The sequence below is a fragment of the Capra hircus genome, chromosome 13 (assembly GCF_001704415.2).
Source record: "Capra hircus breed San Clemente chromosome 13, ASM170441v1, whole genome shotgun sequence".
NCBI lineage: Eukaryota > Metazoa > Chordata > Mammalia > Artiodactyla > Bovidae > Capra > Capra hircus.
This window is the reverse complement of record NC_030820.1, coordinates 28,979,024-29,000,391: the sequence shown is the minus strand read 5'-3', so window position 1 is coordinate 29,000,391 and position 21,368 is coordinate 28,979,024. Positions and strand designations below refer to the sequence as shown.

General features: G+C 42.5%; 1 protein-coding gene across 1 annotated transcript; it reads left to right on the top strand.

The window, feature by feature from the left end:
• On the top strand, window positions 14,641-20,942 carry ACBD7 (acyl-CoA binding domain containing 7). Its single transcript, XM_018057140.1, has 4 exons — window positions 14,641-14,735; window positions 19,159-19,276; window positions 19,381-19,443; window positions 19,527-20,942. Exons 1-4 carry the CDS (start codon window positions 14,724-14,726, stop codon window positions 19,598-19,600), a joined length of 267 nt encoding a protein of 88 aa, XP_017912629.1. The 5' UTR covers window positions 14,641-14,723; the 3' UTR covers window positions 19,601-20,942.

The window sequence follows — 21,368 nt, the reverse complement described above, 5'->3', positions numbered from 1 at the left end:
TGTTATTTTTTTTTTCAAAGTAATGAAAACAGTACTTTATCTACTGTAAAATTGTAGGTTAATGACTTAGTCCTACAGAGTCTCAAACCTTCAATTAACTCACACCGATTTAAAAATTATAAAGTATCATTTCAAAGATTAAATAATGATGATGGTAAATCACATGTTAAGTAGTGCCACTAAATAGAAGTTTTAAAACTCTCAGTAAAAATTTTTGGATAAAAAGATAAGAAATTATTCAACCAAAGTGGAAGGTAATAATTTTAAAAGAATGAAGTATTATGAGTCTTTAAAAAAAAAAAAAGTATTCCAATAAATATTTTAAAATCTAAAAAAATAATAAAGTCTCAGATCCAGCTTTTAAGCTGTATGACAGAAACACATCAGATTGAAATGCTAAAGTAATGGGAAGGAAATATGTGTAAGCTTTTGTCCCCCTAAGGTTTCAGATTTATAGCTTGAGTACCATTTCAGTTTATATTTACTCTGTGAAGATTGGCAGCCACTATATCCATGACTCTGGATCAAGACCAGCTAAGCTCAAGATCTTAACCTCATCATCACATGACTCTAAAGCAAACTAATTAAACCTGTCTATGAAGTGATAAAAATAGTACCTGTTGTGAGGATTAGAAGAAATAATCTACTTAAAATGCTTAGCACAGTGCCTGATACATACAGAATGCTTCATAAATAGAATGGATGGATCCAGTAGCAACCTGAATCCAGAGATAATAGGTTAATAAAAATTAAGCCTCTATGATTTTAGTGCCTTGTTCTGTTTGAAGACTAAGCAATAAAATTTCCACAAGAATGTTGCTACAATGACTGCATTTCAAAGGTAATTTCTCTCCTATTTGTATCGTACAAACACTGCAACAAAAAAGTTTTTAAAAAAATTTTCCCATGACCCAATTACCTCAAAACTCATTTCCTTTCAATGTTTCCTTCTAATTTGTTTCACATATAAGTGTGCACTTACATTGTTAAAATAATATAAATTTCATGTTCTGATTTTCTTTTCATATAACATTTTTCCCTATATTTCCCAAACATAGTTTTCAAGTTATCACTTTAACATATATTTAGTATCTTATACCAATCAGTTTACTTTTTAATAATAGCTGTTACTCTGTTATGTTACCCTGTGAACTCAATTTGTCTTTGAATAACAAAGTGTTCTTTTTATATTCATTCTAGAATTGGACTACAGTTAGGTTTATATGCTTGCCATGAGGTAAGAGTCATTTAAGAGACCTGGCTATGTTTTATCATTAACCACAATTTTTTGTTGAAAGTTACCAGCTGGAAAGTTTGTCAATAGAAGAATGTAGAATTGAGCAGCAGACTCTTCTTTCCCTCTGTGGCATCCTCATCTTTGCTCTGTGTGTGCGTGCATTAGAGTTCTCCAGAGAAGCAGAACCAGTGGAAATACAGATGTGAGTTATGGAGCCTGAGAAGGTCCACAGTCTGCTGTCTGCAAGCTGGAAACCCGGAAAGCTAGTGATGTCATTTCAGTCTAAACCCAATGGCCTGATAATCATGGGAGCTGACAGTTTAAAAATCTCATTCCAAGGACAGGAGAAGGGGAGATGCGATGTCCCAGCTCAATCAGGGAAGCAAGAAACAAGTGGGGCAATTCCTCCTTCCTCTGACTTTTGTTTTATTCAGGCCCTTTCTAAACAGAGAAGCTTGGCAGGCTGCAGTCCATGGGGTCACAAGAGAGCCGGACACAACTGAGCATGAAATGCAGTTCGTGGATTGGATGGTGCTCACCTCCCCTGGGGAGGAGGGGTCTATTGGGTTGGCCAAAAACTTCATTCAAGTTTTTCCCCATAAGTTGTTATGGAAAAACCCAAAGAAACTTTTTGGCCAACCCAATATTTTACTGAGTCCACTGATTCAACTGCTAATCTTTTCCAGAAACACCTCCACAGTTCTTGCTGTTCAGTTGCTAAGTTGTGTTCAGCTCTTTGTGACTCTATGGACTGCAGGTTTCCCTGTTCTTCGCTATCTCCTGGAGCTTGCTCAAATTCATGTCCATTAAGTCAGGAGGCTATCTAACCATCTCATCCTCTGGCCCTCTCTTCTTTTGCCTTCAATCTTTCTCAGCATCAGGATCTTTTCCAATGAGTCAACTTTAATACTCTGGCTACCTGATTGGAAGAACCCCCACAGATACACCCAGAAATAATGAAATAATGTTTAATCAGGCCAGTCAAGTTGACACATAAATTTAACCATCACAGTGTGATGGTTACTGTATCATACATAATAATTGTTATATAAACAATAATGTTATTTTAAAATCAGTGACTAGAATAACTTTTGTGATGAGCTACAAACTCAATGACCTTTTCAGTATGCAGTTAACAAAGCCTCCTTCTGAATGTGGTTAGTTTGTGGTTTTTATCTGTCTTCAAAGTCTGGATCTTTTCCAAGACTGGCTCATTGGCTTACACAACATCTCCTCAAAATCCCAAGGACTTTCTGTCCTTCTCCTTTGCCATCCTCTGACTCTTGACATTGGGCCTCAAGCTTGTCCTCTCAAGCTCACAGTTTAGTGGTCACAGCTCTCATCATCATAATCCACACAAACACGTGGCAGGAAGCAGAAGTTTCCCTCGTGCATTTCTTTCTATTAGAAAGAAACATCTTCCAAAGAAGGCCTAACAGATTTCCTTCTGTGGCTCACTGGTCAGTATCAGTCACATGCCCACACTGAAACCAGTCCCTGGCGGGGGTGAATGCATCAAACGAGACTCGCTGAGACTGGTTATGAGCCTTCTCTTGGAGATGGAGCAAAATATGGCTCCATAACTAAATGAAAGTAGGATTATTAACAAAAATGAAGGGGGGAATGGCTGCTAGGTGGGGAATCAATACATTAATATCTCTAGTAGGGAGACATTTTGTTCAGTGGAGTTCAGTTGCAGAATACTTTAATTGGACACATACATAAAACATGCAATATAACAATCAAATGATCAGGGTGGAAATAAAATGATGAGCCACTATAATTTAATTCAGCCCTGTCTATGAATTATCATTGAAACCAAGCCTAAAAATGACACGAGTTTAATGAGGAATATTAAACTCATGAGAGGTTGTTGGCACTGGTACCTTGAGAAGATAAAAGCCCTGAGCTAGCCATTGCATCTTGTTAAACTGGGTAAAAGCTGGAAGGTATTCATGAACCTTTACTTCGAAAACTCTTTTAAAATAACAGTCATACCCAACTCTTTGGGACTCCATGGAATGTATAGCCTACCAGGCTCTTCTGTCCACGGAATTTTCCAGGCAAGAATACTGGAGTGGGTAGCCATTTCCTTCTCCAGGAGATCTTCCCAACCCAGAGATCGAACCCATGTCTCCTGCATTGCAGGCAGATTCTTTACCATCTGAGCCACCAGGGAAGCCCAAAATAATAATGTTAAACCAAACAAAAGTAAAAGTGCCTCCTGTCAGATGCAGTCTTTTTCTGAAGCTAGTTACAGTGAAATCATCCTGGTTAGTTTTTTGCAATCAGTTTTCAAACATATTAATTTTAAAACAATGTGAAATGTGATCTTCCTGGCTATGCCTTCTTAGTTGTTTGCTTTGGGAAATGGTATTAGTTGTCTGTGGTTTCAGGGAAGTTATATTTATTAAGATGTTTGTTGTAGAAAATTATTTATCTGAAGTTGTGACATAGTCACCTGTACCTAACCTGTGACATAGTCACCTGACATAATCACCAATTCAGTGTTAGGACATCACTGATTTTGTAACTTTATTAGTTTAGAAGTAACTTGACCTCATTGGTTAGTCATAAGGTACTAAGAATCCTGTTTTGATTTTCTTCCCATGGACCTGTTTATAATGAATTTGGTAGCACTAGTAGACTTATTTCAAATAAATAACACAACTATGAGTATTTTCACTTCCTTCCTTGTGAATATTCATAATCAACAGCTGTTTAGGCCAATCAGACCTTGAGCAAATACAGCCAGTCACACAAAACCAGATATCAGAAATGGAGAACCATTTCTAACCATCATAATTGTTAATTTCACATTTAAAACCACTTAGATTTATGGAAAAAGCTAATATTTCTGATTAGTGACTAGTAAAATAATAAGGTGAATCTTATCATAGAAAATGTAACAAAGTAGGAAAAAATAAAATGAGTAGAAAATTTTAATCTATGTGTAAAAGAAAATCTTTGAAAAATGCAGTTTGCTTCATATATAACTTTTTGTGTGTGTGTAGCCAATATGAGCTCTTCTAAGCCAAGCATTATTACAACTTTTTAAGCTAGAGATGAAAATGAAAAGCCTACAGGATTTAGTTCCTAATAAGGTAATGTTTATAACTATAACCCATTAATCAAAAAACTCTTGGGGGATTTTCAATAATTTATTTAAAAGAGTAAAATGATCTGCTGCTGCTGCTGCTAAGTCGCTTCAGTCGTGTCCGACTCTGTACGACCCCATAGACGGCAGCCCACCAGGCTCCCCCGTCCCTAGGATTCTCCAGGTAAGAACACTGCAATGGGTTGCCATTTCCTTCTCCAATGCATGGAAGTGAAAAGTGAAAGTGAAGTCGCTCAGTCATGTCCAACTCTTTGCGACCCCATGGACTGCAGCCTTCCAGGCTCCTCCATCCATGGAATTTGCCAGATCTAGAGTCCCCAAAATGAGAAAGTGGGCCCATTTCTTGGTACAGTCTCACAAGAGACAATCATCATAAAATTTCAATCCTCTCAACTTTATTTTTATTTTTTTTTAGTTTTTTATTTTTTTAATTTTAAAATCTTTAATTCTTACATGCGTTCCCAAACATGAACCCCCCTCCCACCTCCCTCCCCATAACATCTCTCTGGGTCATCCCCATGCACCAGCCCCAAGCATGCTGTATCCTGCGTCAGACATAGACTGGCGATTCAATTCTTACATGATAGTATACAGGTTAGATTGCCATTCTCCCAAATCATCCCACCCTCTCCCTCTCCCTCTGAGTCCAAAAGTCCGTTATACACATCTGTGTCTTTTTTCCTGTCTTGCATACAGGGTCGTCATTGCCATCTTCCTAAATTCCATATATATGTGTTAGTATACTGTATTGGTGTTTTTCTTTCTGGCTTACTTCACTCTGTATAATCGGCTCCAGTTTCATCCATCTCATCAGAACTGATTCAAATGAATTCTTTTTAACGGCTGAGTAATACTCCATTGTGTATATGTACCACCGCTTTCTTATCCATTCATCTGCTGATGGACATCTAGGTTGTTTCCATGTCCTGGCTATTATAAACAGTGCTTCGATGAACATTGGGGTACAAGAGACATGTGTCTCTTTCAATTCTGGTTTCCTCGGTGTGTATGCCCAGTAGTGGGATTGCTGGGTCATAAGGTAGTTCTATTTGCAATTTTTTAAGGAATCTCCACACTGTTCTCCATAGTGGCTGTACTAGTTTGCATTCCCACCAACAGTGTAGGAAGATTCCCTTTTCTCCACATCCTCTCCAGCATTTATTGCTTGCAGATTTTTGGATCGCAGCCATTCTGACTGGTGTGAAGTGGTACCTCATTGTGGTTTTGATTTGCATTTCTCTAATAATGAGTGATGTTGAGCATCTTTTCATGTGTTTGTTAGCCATCCGTATGTCTTCTTTGGAGAAATGTCTGTTTAGTTCTTTGGCCCATTTTTTGATTGGGTCGTTTATTTTTCTGGAATTGAGCTGCATAAGTTGCTTGTATATTTTTGAGATTAGTTGTTTGTCAGTTGCTTCATTTGCTATTATTTTCTCCCATTCAGAAGGCTGTCTTTTCACCTTGCTTATATTTTCCTTTGTTGTGCAGAAGCTTTTAATTTTAATTAGATCCCATTTGTTTATTTTTGCTTTTATTTCCAGAATTCTGGGAGGTGGATCATAGAGGATCCTGCTGTGATTTATGTCTGAGAGTGTTTTGCCTATGTTCTCCTCTAGGAGTTTTATAGTTTCTGGTCTTACATTTAGATCTTTAATCCATTTTGAGTTTATTTTTGTGTGGGGTGTTAGAAAGTGATCTAGTTTCATTCTTTTACAAGTGTTTGACCAGTTTTCCCAGCACCACTTGTTAAAGAGATTGTCTTTACTCCATTGTATATTCTTGCCTCCTTTGTCAAAGATAAGGTGTCCATATGTGTGTGGATTTATCTCTGGGCTATTTTGTTCCATTGATCTATATGTCTGTCTTTGTGCCAGTACCACACTGTTTTGATGACTGTGGCTTTGTAGTACAGCCTGAAGTCAGGCAAGTTGATTCCTCCAGTTCCATTCTTCTTTCTCAAGATTGCTTTGGCAATTCAAGGTTTTTTGTATTTCCATACAAATCTTGAAATTATTTGTTCTAGTTCTGTGAAAAATATGGCTGGTAGCTTGATAGGGATTGCATTGAATTTGTAAATTGCTTTGGGTAGTATACTCGTTTTCACTATATTGATTCTTCTGATCCATGAACATGGTATATTTCTCCATCTATTAGTGTCCTCTTTGATTTCTTTCATCAGTGTTTTATAGTTTTCTATATATAGGTCTTTAGTTTCTTTAGGTAGATATATTCCTAAGTATTTTATTCTTTTCGTTGCAATGGTGAATGGAATTGTTTCCTTAATTTCTTTTTCTACTTTCTCATTATTAGTGTATAAGAATGCAAGGGATTTCTGTATGTTGATTTTATATCCTGCAACTTTACTATATTCATTGATGAGCTCTAGTAATTTTCTGGTGGAGTCTTTAGGGTTTTCCATGTAGAGGATCATGTCATCTGCAAACAGTGAGAGTTTTACTTCTTTTCCAATTTGGATTCCTTTTATTTCTTATGATTCTCTTATGAATAACACTTTTTTCCCCCCCTGATTTTGGAAGACGTTTCTTCTAGAAATTTCCGATAATAACTTAATTATAAACTGCTGCATATTAAAAGCCCCTTCCAAAGAAATAAACAGACAAAAAAAAAAAAATTTCAATCCTCTAACTCCCTGGCTGGGCTGCTTTTCAGTTCTTCTAGCTCAAGAAACTGGTCTTCAGTGACCAGAACTCTGACCAATGTTTCTTGTAGACACAGGGTTTTTGGCTGTTACTAATTTTTACCTTTACTTCCCCATTTTTTCTTGGTTCTTTTTTCCTTCATTTTTTAAAAACTCTTTTCTTCATTTTCATCTTTACTTTTTTTCTTTTTCTCACTTTTTTCCTTTTTAAAACTTTGTTTTCTCTTATTTAGATTTGTCAGTATTTGGTTTTGTTTATTGGCATGTCTGGCATTATGTTTTGGTTCTATTATAAGGATCAGTTCATCAGAGGGCATTGGGAAGTGATTTTCTTTGAGGTGATTTAGGTCAAGTTTCTGACCAGCTTTCCTCAATTTTAAGTTGACCTTGAGACACCTTGACTCCCAGGTCAGCAGTAAGTCCAACACGTGCCTGGCCTTTCAGACATTTCTGTTGAGGATGACCGCCATATTGACAATCACCGACAGTGAAGACCATTGCCACGGGCAACATGACCAAGCTAAAGCTGGCTCAGTACATCCTGACTTAGGAAAGAGGCAGTCAGGCAGATCATTGACAAGACTTAGCCAAACTCCTCCAGACTCCAGAGACAGTCCCTTGAGTAAGAACCATGAAATACTTGAGTCCTCCCCAAACAGTTATTTGTAGTGATCCATTCTGCCTTCCTTGAGGAATTACTCAATGGAAGAGACATATTTGAGGACCTAGTGGCTCATGGAAATCCGTAAGAAAAAGAGGTTCTGGCAAATTCCATCAGTGACACACTGTCACCAGAAGTGCATTGCTCATAGAATTAAAAGCAGAGCACCTGCTTTTGGATACTGATATGAAAAAAACTTTGAAGACTATGGCTTTGGTGTTACATTCACCTTTGGCAACAAACTAGATATCTTCATTGGCCATTCCCCTTTAGGCTGCCCTGGAAGTCTTCCAAGTCCAAATAAGATAGACCCACAGTAGATGTGTGGAATCTGAGGATCATCCTATATACACTGGTCTGCAAACCCCTTACCTTTTGATGGACCCCTTTCTTCAAGGAGCTGCAGGAGTCAGTACTTAATGAAATAGACCATATGCGCTTTCACATGTCCAGGAAATATGAAAAAACTGCTCAAGAAATTTCTCATTCTCAATTCCAGCAAAAAAGGCACTTTATAGCTCATCAGGAAAGATCCATGGATAAACACAGGTCATGAAGATGAACCAAACCTTACATGGAGCCACTCTCTCGACTACCAGGAACCCTGATGGTGGTGTCCAGTGTGACAAAAGGGAAGAAGTCCAAGGCTCACTGGTGGCTGGAAGCACAACCAAGTGATGGCCATCTGTCTGCTTCTGAGATACAAGAGAGCCGAGCAGGAGGGCCACGTCATTGCCCCAAAACCCCAGACTTTGGTAAATCTAATCAACAGCAGCCCACCAAGGAACCACCCGAAGTTTCTGCTAACACACAACAGTGAGGTGTCGGCAAGCTGGCAGCCCCTTCCACTAATTCCTAGTCTAAGAATACTCAGAGGGGCAACACAGAACATAAGCCACCTGAAGAGGACCAAGTGTAGGGCAGAAGGGTAGCAGCAAAGCCAGAGGGGAAGAGACCACCTAGCCTTCAGCACAAATCAATGCAGGAATTGTCTGCTTTGGGAGTGAGCAAGCCCGGGCCAGGCCTCCATGCAAAAGGGCAAAGGCAGCCTAACCCTGCCAAGGTCAAGGGCTCTAAGGTGTCTGCAATCTTCCAACACCTCAGTCTCCCTGACAAAGCCATGCCTGCATAGAGATCCATGCATTACGGCTCACCAAGGCCTCAGGGCCATGCCCCACAGGGAAGCTGGGATGTGTCCCCAGCCCAGACTCCCAAGGGTGTCCTTTTCTTCCACGCACACATCAGCAGTAGTGGCAGAGCCACAGAAGGAACCAGCGTCCTCCAGGGTGTGTCCAAAGGAAGCTCCATCCATCGGGGAAACCTCTGAAGGATAAGCCACCCCAGCCTTTCTTTCGAAGGACCAGCAAGGGCTTCTTCACCAGGTTCAAGTTCAAGTTCATACTGAAACTTCTGTGTTTTGGCTTTGTCAAAAGAAATCTTGACAGTAGGAGCCAAGGAGACACTTCCCCCGCATGGAGTGGGAGCACAGGCAGTGACGAAGAAAAACCGTGGGAAGGCCAGGTCGTGCTCCCGACACTTGAAGACCGTGAACTTCATGGAGCCCAGCGAGAAGGTGCAGGTCTTCAACCAGGTGCTGGAAGCAAAGGGCGGTCAGTGCGAACTGAGCAGGAGGCCTGCGCTGCTGTGAATGCCTGGCACCGGGGCCAAGAGGACAGGGGTCCAAACGATCATGGCCGCCTCTCAACGTAGCTCCTTTTCCGTGGAGAGCTGAGCTTCTGCGGATTTGGAAAGCATTGTCTCCACTCCTCCTCGCTAAAAAAATCATTGCATCTTCTACCTTCAAAAAGTGGCCAGGAGCCTCTACGGAGACAAAAGGTGGGGCAGTCCTTGCCCCCGCAATCCGGGCCGCCTGGCCGCGCATCTCGGCGCCGGCTCTGCTTTCGTGCTTGTAGGGGACGGAAGCCAGGGTTGCGAGAGGGCGGTTTGGTAACGTATCAGAACCCCTAACGGGTGCTTCCGGGGAAAATCTCTTGGGCGAGTTTTGCTGAGCAGGCCTGACTAGTATTACAGTGACCATTGTGCCGAAAAGAGTTTGGAGTTGATCATAAGAGAGCTGGGATGAAACTGAAATGTGCGCGCAGCAGGTGCTCAGATGCTGTTTGGGTTATAGGACGCTCATTCTGGCTGTAGGTTAGAGACTCGAAGGATAAGCAGCCAAGTTCTCTTTGTGTTTTGAAAGTGGCCTCTTATTGCAAGGACAGTGAGGGAGACAGCAAGAACAAGGTCAGCGCAAATCATTGATGGCTGGGCAACCTCTCGTTTGTCATTTTTTCCCCATTCTATTTGATTTCTTCCAGAATACAAAAACGAGAGGATGCTTCCCCAGCTTGTTGTATGTGCTATAATTTCCATGCAATGACAAGAGAAATTCAAGAATCTTCTATGGAACTCAACTCATGGATATTAAAATTTATATAGAAGAGCAAGGTGCCAAGGACAGGCCTTCCTGAAGAACAAAATTAGGAGGCTTTAATAATTAAGACAATGTGATGTAGGTGGGGGGATAAACAAATGCAGAGCCCCAGAAACTTAATATGTTATCTCTCATGATTTCTCTTAAGTGAAAGTGAAGTCGCTCAGTCGTGTCCAGCTCTTCAGGACCCCATGGACTATATCTTACCAGGCTCCTCTCTCCATGGAATTTTCCAGGCCAGAGTACTGGAGTGGGTTGCCATTTCCTTCTCCAGGGGATCTTCCCAACATAGGGATTGAACCCGGGTCTCCCGCACTGCAGGCAGATGCTTTACCCTCTGAGCCACCAGGGAAGCCCATGATTTCTCTTAAACCCACCCTAATTAGGCTTGTTTCCCCAGCCCCCACACCCATGACTGCTTTAAAACTTCCCTTCAAGTCATCAGTCAGTGATCTGGACAATGACCTAAATCCAATTGCTAATTCTCAGTCTTCATCTAACCTAACATACTTTGGACATGAACTTGGGCAAACTCCAGGCGATGGTGAGGGACTGGGAAGCCTGGCATGCTGCAGTCCATGCTATTGCAAAGAGTTGGACCTGACTTAGCGACTGAACAACAACAACGAAACATACTTTCTCACTCATGATGCTTTCTCAACACTGCATTCTCTTGGTTTTTCCTCTCAGCTCAGTGATCACTTTTCTGTCTCCTTCGTGCTCTTCTCCCCAAATATTTAGTGTTGAAATTTCCCATGGCTCACTCTTCAGTTCTGTTTCCATCTCTCCTCCATACACATTGAGATAGGGCCATCCTATCTCGTTTCAGAAGTTGAACCTTTGAGTTCCAGATCTATATACCCAGACCAATCGAGACTTGAATATCTAACTGCCCATTTCACATTTCCACTTGGATGTCTGATATCTCAAACGCAGCATGTCCACAGTGGAACTTCTGATGTTTGTTGCTGTTGTTCGGCTGCTGAGTCATGTCTGACTGTTTGCAACCCCATGGACTGCAGCAAGCCAGGCCTCCCTGTCCCTCACTATCTCCCGGAGTTTGCCCAAGTTCATGTCTGCTGAACCAGTGATGCTATCCAACCATCTCATCCTCTTTTCCTTTTGCCTTCAATCTTTCCCAGCATCAGGGTCTTTTCCAATGAGTCAGCTCTTTGCATCAGGTGGGGAAAGTATTGGAGCTTCAGCCTTAGCAACAGTCCTTACAATGAATATTCAGGGTTGATTTCCTTTGGGATTTGACTGGTTTGATCTTGCTGTCCAAGGGACTCTCCGATCTTTGCCACCCCATCAGGCCAACTCCACCTATAGTCCTTCCAGTTACTCAAGGCAAACATCTCAGAGCTGTCCTGACTCCTCTCTTTCTTTCATACCAGTATAGAATCTATCAGGGACTCCTGTTGACTTTACCTTCAGAATAAATGCAGAATCTGAACATCTCACCACCTCCACTGCTGCCACCTGAGTTGGAGACACCCATTAAGTTCTCCCCTGGATTTATTATTACAGTAAGACTCTTGCTTCCAATGTTGTTTTTTGTAGTCATAGTAACAGAAGAGATTCTTTAAAAAACAATAAATAAATATAGTCAGATCATGTCAGTCCTCACTCAGAACCCTTCAGTGGTTCTGTTTGACTCCCTCTTGAATCCAAATGCCTTCAGGCAAGGTGTTGTGTGATTAGGTCTCCATCTCCTATCCTCTGACCTCTTCTCTTGCTACTCTGCTCCAGCCCCGTTGGCATATCACACCTGCCAGGAAGCTCATTTCTGAGTGCCTTTGTACTGGATGCTGTTTTTGCAAGGGAATCTCTTCCCCAGGGATCTTCCAGGCCACTCCCTCACCTCCTTCAACTTTTACTCAAATGTCATCTTCCGAAGAGACCCATCCTGATGACCATGTTTATAACGGCAAGTCACCTCCTCACTCCACATGCACAAGATTCTCCATCTCCTCGCTCTGCTCTTTTTGAAAACGGCACCCATCAGGGGCTTCCCTGGTGGTCCAGTGGTTGGGACTTCACATCCCAATGCAGGCGGCGCAGTTTCGATCCTTGGTCAGAGAGCTAAGATCCCACATGCCTCATGGCCAAAACCCCAGAACATCATAAGAAGGAAGCAATATTGTAACAAATTCAATAAAGATTTTATTTTTTAATATTTATTTTTATTTTGGGCTGTGCTGGGTCTTCACTGCTGCATGAGAGCTTTAGTTGTGGTGAGCAAGGGCTACTCTTGGTCTCAGTGCACAGGCTTCTCATTGCAGTGGCTTCTCTTGTTTCAGTGCACCGGACCGAGGCACTTGGGTTTCAGTAGTTGCAACTCGCGGGTTCTAAAGTGCAGGCTCAGTAGTGGTGGTGCATGGGCTTAATTACTCCACAGCATGTGGGATCTAGTTCCTGGACTAGGGCATACCTGTGTCCCCTGCATTGGCAGGCAGATTCTTAACCACTGGACCACTAAGGAAGCCCAATAAAGACTTTAAAACTGGTCCAAGTCAAGAAAATCTTTGCAAAAGAAAATAGCACCTATCACCTAACATCTTTCAATAGACCGTAAAATTTGCTTTTTTTATATGTTTATTATCTGTCATCCCCTACCAAAATGTAACACAAGGATAGGGATTCTTGTTTGTTTTGCTGACTGATGTTTCTCAGAAACCTAGAAGGGTGCCTGGCTCATGTTGGCACTCAATAACTGTTTGATTAGATGAATGAAAGCGTGAGAGAATAAGGAGGATAGGATGGACTGGAACCAGGAGAGTCACAGAGGTAAAGGGGAAGGTTCTATTTCTTAAATTGGTGGTATGTTCATAAATACGCCATTTATTTTTAAAAATACATATGTATATATGCATACTTGTTTATAATCAATATTTAATAATAATAAAAATAAAAATCTTTATTGTCCAGCTTGACTGACTCCCTAAGGGTTCCACAAAACTGAGTTTTCATTGTACCTAGTATATTATGATCACTGAACAGAGGACATTGATGTTTCTGTTGTTTCTTTTTGCTCCTTGAGACAGGCCAGTCATGGCTCTGGCAACCAGTAGGAGGATGGCAACTCAAGAGAAGAACATGTCTTGAAAAGAGTGCTTAAAATAACATTCTAGACTTAGAGAATAAAATGGAGCACAGTGTATCTTCCCTCTCTTTTCCTCCTGATTTTTTATAATGACTATATCAAAATGTCTCAGCTGCAGATACACAGCGATGCCAGAGCTCACTGCAGTATTTCCCAGCTCACACACTCTGATAAAGAGGGTTTTCCCCAGCAGACAGAGCACTTGCTCTTCTTCAGCTGCTATTTTCATTGTGTCTTTTAGCGTGCTTCTCATCACTGGGAAATTTTGAAAAAAGTTCTGCCCAGTACAGTAAAAACAATTTCTTTTTCTTTTTTCTTTTCTTTTTTTTGGGGGGGGGGGGTGCACACCACATGGCTTGTGGAATATTAGTTCCCCAACCAGGGATCCAATCTGGCCCTCAGCAGTGAAAGCGCAGAGCCCTAACTACCAGACCACCAGGGAATTCTCCTTTCTGTATATTGTTCTAAAATTTGCTTTTTGTCCCTTATTTGGAAACTCATTGATTTCACCATGAAAATAGTTTTGAGGAGAAAATAAAAAACCAAGGGATTTACATGAAGATGTAGCAAATAATTTTTAAGTGTAATCTTATGCAAAAACAAGGTAAAATGTTTCTTATGCAAAAACAAGGCAAACCGTTTTAGGGCCTTGAACTCCTGCACTGTTACATTGTTAGACATTTCAAATCAATAGCTTTCTTAAAACTGAGTTTGCCCTTTCTTCCAATCACTTTGCTCCACGAAGACTTCCATGTAATGAACTCCTCAGACGACCAGAAAATGCAGTTCCAGTTCTTCGAAAATTTAATCAGATGTGAATTACAACCCCGTTCTGTGTCTGCAGACGAGTGACACTGGGTTTGTTCCCCTGGAGAATGGGGTCATGTTGAAGAGTCCTGTGCTTTTTTTTTTTTTACCCTAATTGAAATCCAGTTGGGATAACTGCAGAGCGTGTTCCGAATATAAGTGGCTCTCCTTTTATAACGAGGAGAAAAGAGGCAAACTACCTCTTTTCATTCCTGATGGGCTGTGCCTAAAGACGGGTCGGGAGACAGAGACATCAGATAAATGCTGTCTGCCATCTAAGTTCTTAGAATCATGCAGAGGACAGAGGTATATAGCAAAAGGAATCCCAAGTGAGGTCAGTGCCCTGGAGAGACCTCTCAGGACTTCCTGCAAACAACTTCTAGAGAATGAATACAGCGAGTCAGGGGCAGAGAGGAGCTCATTTATATTCTCTTCCCTGCGCCTTGCCAGTTGCAACCCGTGGCAGCGCACAACTCTCTGTAGGGCTTGGGGGGGGAGAAGAGCGCGGCTCAGCGGGCCCGGAGGGTGTCACTCACCGCCCAGCCTCGCCCTCGCGGGCCAGCGACCAATGAGCATAGGCCGGGCCCGGGAGCGCGCCCAACGGGAGCCGGCGGGCGGAGGCGCGCTGCCCCTTAAGGAGCCGCTGGGCGCGGGGTCCCGGGACCCCGGCGCTTGGAGACAGGCATCGTCCAGGTTTAGCCGCCATGTCCCTGCAGGTGAGCTGGGTGTGCTACCGCTGCTAGGGGCGGGGAGGAACGTCCGTCCCGGAGAAAAGCGCTCGAGTGGGGCGTGGGGCCGGCGTGACGCCCCGCTGGGGGCGCGGCGCATCTCTGACCCGCCGCTTCGGGCCGCTGCTGGCAGTCGCCTTTGTCCCCGGTGGCTGTCCGCGGGGACCCCCGAGACACGCCCACCCCATCGCCGGCGCCCCCTTATTGCGCGGAGTCCGCACCGGTGCTCTCTGTTGACGGCGTGCCGGGCTCCCTATAGCAACTCTTGTGAACCCCGGGGACTGGTTAGACGCAAACCGGGCACCGGCCGGGGGAGGGCGGGCGCGGGGCTGCTCCCGGCGAATCCGGCGCTCTCTTCCCATCCTGGAGAGGGAGGTGTGAACGGCTGCGGCCTCCCCTTGTTCCTTGGAACCTCTTGGGGCTCTCCCAGGCAAGTGCGGAGATCTGGAAAAATCACAATCTTAAAATACTGTTCTTATGATCTTTGGAGGGAAAAAAATGTATATTTAGGGTGGAAATTTGGGGGAAAGGGAACAAATATGAAGTAAAAAAGAAAAAAAGGGGAAGTGTTAGTTTCTCAGTCCTGTCCGACTCTGACCCATGGACCCGCCAGGCTCTTCTGTCCATGGAATTCTCAAGGCAAGAATACTGGGGTGGGTAGCTATTCTTTTCTCAAGGGGATCTTCCCAACCCAGATATGAAACCAGGCGGATTCTTCACCAGGGAAGCCCATAATATAAAGTAAAACATCAGACATTCCTTCACCCAAGTGATAACCACAGTAGCACTAAGTTACTTTCTCAAGTGTTCAAGAAACATCTTTGTGATATGTGAATATATATGTTTATACACACACTTTGCTTTTTATATAATTTTGCTCTCTCTCTCTCTCTCTCTCTCTTTTTTTCCCTCTGGTACTATGAGCTTTTTGTCACCACTAAATATTCTTTAAAATGTTTAAATGTCTGCATTGGATACATGGCAGGGTGCACCCCATGTGACATCGGTGACACCAGGATCACTGCTACACCAAGGACAGGGTCGGGGGGCCTTGTGAAAACATGAACGGGAGAGGGTGTAAGGAGAGGTTTTAAGGGAGTTGTTTTGAAGACCCTTCAGGCACAGGCACCCGGGAAATCCAGCGGGTCAGCTTTCAGACAGGGTGCTGAGGACTCGACTCCAGCAGAGTGAGCTTAGCGGAGGTTGAAATTCCTCACCCAGAGCTGCGAGCCCAGCTCTGCAGCAGCACGGCAGCATTATCCAACTTTCCCTTTGGCCCAGAGTGCTTGGAACTAAGTGTAAATGACTGTACCTTTAAATCCCTGTTTCTGGGATTTCCCAGGTGGTCCAGTGGTTAAGACTCTGTGCTTCCACTGCAGGGGGTGTCGGTTCCATCCTTGGTCAGGGAACTAAGAACCTGCATGTGGTGAGGTGTGGCCAAAGATTAAAAGAAAAAGAAAAATCTGTTTCTCACCTATGATAATTTCAGACTCTCCTGATACCTACTCACTTTTCATTCATGTATTCAACAAGGAGGTACAGGGCTCAGATGGGCTCCTACCACCTGCCAGCACTCTGTAAGGCAAGGCTTCTTGCTACTGAGATGAACATTTGTGCCTATCCTCTGTTCTGAATACTTGGGGGGAACAAATACATTCCCACCAGCCCTTGTGCTGAGCCCTAATAGATACTGTTGGGGCTGCCTGGAACCCCCTTCCCTGTCTCGGTCCATCCCCTCGGCACTGAGCCCTCCCCAGGCTCAGCTAAGCATCATCTCCTCGGAGAAGGTGCCTTCCACCCTCTCGACTGCTCCCTTCTCCCAGGGCACCCGCTGCTCCTCTGCTTGAGCAAGTATCACATAATCACTGTGACCCGCTCATCTCCCACAGGACACTGAGCCTTGTGAAAGCTGGCTGCCCTGTTCATCCCTGTCTGCTCTCCCAAGGCCTGGCCCCTCAGAGGTGTTCAATACATATTAAATCAATAGTGTGATACAAGTGGTGAGCTCTGGGCCGGCAGAGTCAACAGAATGAAGTCAAGAATATTTACCGTCTTATTCTTGTTTCATCCTCACGCTTCCCGGCTGAGGTTGATGCCTTTTTCTTTGAGCTGAAGCCAAATCTCTCCATTGCTTACACAGAATCCCAGGGCAGTGTGTCTCCAAGCTAGAATTAAAATCCAGGATCCTGATGCAAGCCCGATGTTTTTCCCACCACAGCTCATCGTGGTTAGGCTGGGAGAAGGCGCATCGAAACTGCCATGTAAAACACGTGTGTATCACGTTGGGGTGCCAGGGAAGGGCATGCTGGAGAGAAAGACCGGCCCTGGGCCCTGCTCTGGAATGGGTTCTTCTTCTCTGCCTGGGGAGAGAGTAGAGAGGGGACCCGTGAAATTGCCTGGGAAATGGTCAAGGGTTCCACTTTTGACTCGATGGACGTGAGTCTGAGTGGACTCCGGGAGTTGGTGATGGACAGGGAGGCCTGGCATGCTGCAGTTCATGGGGTCGCAAAGAGTCGGACATGACTGAGCGACTGAACTGAACAAGGCTTTCATGAGCTTGTCAGATGGTTCCATACCCTTCAAAACATGAAGCACAGTCTTCCAAAAACTCCTTCCTGGAAGGCAGGGAGTTAGCATGGTTTCTGAAAAGCCTTAGAATTCGTATCAAGGCTTAGTTTGCCAAAAGGACTTGAGTTGCTGTCATTGGAAGATGGCACGGGACTTCACAGCAAATAGAACACCCGAGATGCCTGCCACCCCTGAAGGGAAGGATCCTTATACCTCCTGGACAGTCTCTCCCTGTCCTGCCCTTAGGAAGCTGAGGGCAGTGATGTAGCATTTTAACTTTGTCCTTATTGTAGACACAATATGTGCACGTTATGGGAAATTTGGAGAGTATAGATGGTATTTTTTAAAAAACAGTAAACTTACCAATAGAGGCCATTAATATTGACACATTTCAGTATATTTAGATGTCTCTTCAAGATACTGATTTCATTTCCTTCGGATAAATACTCCAAAGTGGGTTGTGAGATCATATAGTAGTTCTTTTTAAAATTTTTCTGAGGAAGCTTCACACTGTTTTCCACAGTGGCTGCACCAATTTACATTCCCACCAGTGGTGTATAGGGTACCCTTTTCACCACATCCTCATCAACACTGGTTATTTCTTGCCTTTTTGATCATAGCCATTCTTACAGATATGAGGCTATATGTCATTGTTGTTTTGATTTTCATTTTCCTGATGCTTAATGATGTGGAACATCATTTCAGGTCCTTATATATCTTCTGTGGAAAAATCTCCTGACTCTTTTAACATCAGATTGTTTTGTTTTGCTTTTTTTGTTGTTGTGGCTGTTCAGTCATATGAGTTCTGTATATATATGGAAATTAGCCCTTTATCAGATATAGTTTGCAAATATTTTGTCCCGTTCCGTAGGCTGCCTTTTCGTTTTGTTGATGGTTTCCTTTGCTGTGCAGGAGCTTTTTTGGTTGCTGTCGTCTCTTGTATTTATTTTCCTTTTAACTAGTTTTGCTTTCAGTGTCACATCCAAAAATCATTGCTAAGAATGATGTCAAGGAACGTTCTCTGTCTTTTTCTAGTTGTTTACAATTTTGAATCTCATGTTCAAGTCTTTAATTCATTTTGAGTCGATTTTTGTATGTGATGTAAGATGGAGTCCAGTCTGATTTTCTTGCATGTGTATTCAGTTTTCCCAGAATTGTTGACTGAAGACACTGCCCCTCTGTAGTGTATATTCTTGGCTCCTTTGTCATAAACAAATGGACCATATATGCACGGGTTTATTTCTGGGCTCTTGACTCTGTTCCATGGATCTTTGTGTCTGTTTTTATGTCAGTACCATACAGCACCATACTATTATTTTGCTTACTATATAGCTTGTAATATTATTTTAAATCAGGAATTGTGATGCCTCCAGCTTTGTTTTTCTTTCTCAAGATTGCTTTAGCTTTTATGGTTCCATACACATTTTAGGATTGCTTTTTCTCTTTCTGTGAAAAATGCCATGGGAATTTTGATAATGAACTGCATTGAATTTGTTGATGACTTTGGGTAAGATGAACATTTTACTAACTGTTAATTTTTTCTATCCATGAACAGGGAATATCTTTCCATTTATTTGTGTATTCTTCAGTTTTTAAACATTTAGGTAAACATTTTAAATATTAAGAATTTTAGTTTGTTCTCTGTATCAAATACATAGGTGCATTGTCCATGTAACAGGTAAGGACCAGAGGAAGTATCCACAAATTAAAATAAGGATAATTCTGGTGGAACCAGAGCAGTAATAGTTCGTTTCTGATTGAAAGCTTCCTGTCCTCTTTAAGTTCCCCTGAAGCAGATAAACCTGCCAAAAGTTAGCAAATGCACTGTGTCTTTTTGTTTTAGGCTGATTTTGACAAGGCGGCCAAAGACGTGAGGAAGCTGAAAACCAGGCCAGATGATGAGGAATTAAAAGCGCTCTATGGACTCTACAAACAGTCTGTAATTGGAGACATAGATATTGGTATTGTGCTATCATATTAAAAAATAACAGTACACTTTGTTGAACAGTATAGAAGCATAAAATAACAAGTAATCCTGTGAATATATCTGTTCCTCTTTTGGCAGAGTGTCCAGCACTGTTAGATCTAAAAGGAAAGGCTAAGTGGGAAGCCTGGAACCTTCAAAAAGGTAGTTAGTTTTTAAACGTTACACGAACCTTTTTAATTTCCACATGCATCAGTCGGTGAGTCAACCTGTTTGTGTCTTTCTAGGATTATCAAAGGAAGATGCCATGAGCGCCTATATTTCTAAAGCAAAAGAGCTAATAGAAAAATACGGAATCTAGAATTCAGCCTGTGAGAGAATTTTCCTTCTGAAGCCTTCATAATGGTATCGTGACCTAATACTTAGGGGAGAAATGCACTGTAACTCTTGATGGAGCATCAATATTTTTGCTAGTAACATGACTTGTCATTCTGAATTAGAGGTATGCTGAAACTACATGTTTAACAAAATTTTACTTGCTAAAACCAGGCAATTTTTAAGAGTTCTTTTTAAAGTGTTGCTCTGGTAGTGTGTACATAAAGACATTAACCATTGCTTGTTCTTTTGACTCCTCTGTTTTTTCTGCAGTGAACTGGTCTTACTGGTATAATCAGCACAGTTTATTAAGAACTAATCACAAGGGTCTTTGTTTCACTGTGTAGCTTTGGGGTTCACACCAAGGCGGAACCTCGGCAATACAGACACACCTGCTCCAGGCTACCTTCAGTGACTGCTTTATAGGTAACTGAGGCAAGTTACTGAAGCTTTGCCAAAGCTCCTCTCTAGGGTAAGGGGAAAATGTCGATCTCAGGGGGTAGGAGTTGAATGAGGTACCTATAATTTTCCTACCTTCATTTTAAAGTGTGTACTATATAAAAGCTGATAGCAAGCAACAAAAACCTTATGAGTCTGTCTCAAGCTCTTCAAAGAAAGAAGAAAAGCTATCATGGGCTATCAACTATTCAAGTTTCTATGCTTAAGACAAAAACATCAGGCTGAAATGCAGTAGCTGGTGATGACAGACTATACAGTATGCCTCTGAAGTCCAGCTTTATCAGAGTGAAAATGCAGAATCTGGAGTGTCTGTTGGACCAGTTTGCAGTCTCACTTGGCTGTCCACAGGCTCTCTGAAAGAAGGTGGTCTCATTTTCAGAGTCCTAACATCCGTTTGAGATTCCACAGTCTAGAAATCTTCCCAGACAGGGTGCCTGTCCCCTGCTGAAGGGTGTAGGTTTGGTGTTGTGTAAGAGATTGATTTCATGTGACTTAAGAAAAAAAATTTTGGATGGACTAGATGAATTTTCAGGGAATTATGTTGGGTGGAAAAAAAAAGCCAGTCCCAAAAGGTTGTATATTGTATGGAACTGTTTATGTAACATTCTTGAATTGGCAAAATTATAAACCTTGAGGACTGAACAGGGATTGCCAAGGAGGAGGGGAATGGGGGAGGATGTTACAAGGCCAGCAGGAGGGATCTGTTGGTGATGAGATATTCTGTATCAATGTCATCCCCTGGTTGGGCAGTGACCCTAGAATTTCCCACGATGTTGCCATCTGGGGAAACTGGGGAGCTCTGTGTTGTTTCTTAGAACCCCATGTGAATCTACAGTTCTCTCAAAATAAAAAGTTTAATGAAAAACAAATCTAGCTTGACTTCTAATCTGGAAAAGTTTGGAAAGTTAAAGTGATTCTCCTCTCTACTAAGTGTTGCCTAAAGACAGAAGTCTTCCACGATGAAGTTAACACCCTCTTCCAGCGGAGGGCTCAGAAACTCTTCGAGCTGTTCCTGCGTGGACCTCACCTCCACCCCAAAAGCCTGGTGTTGGCTGCATCATGAGATTCCTATTTGTGGACTGTAGTAACTACAGGTTGTTCGAATGAATAATCACAAATCTAGATTCCTTTAGCACCAATCCTTCCAGAATGGAGCCCTGTATCCTACCAACGAGTAAAGCACAGTTCAGTGCGTACTAAACAGGGAACATAATTTCTTGAGGTTACCTTTAGCTCAAATGTATTACATGAATTCTAACTCAAAACCCTTCTCCCTGCCACAATGAATTTTGTAT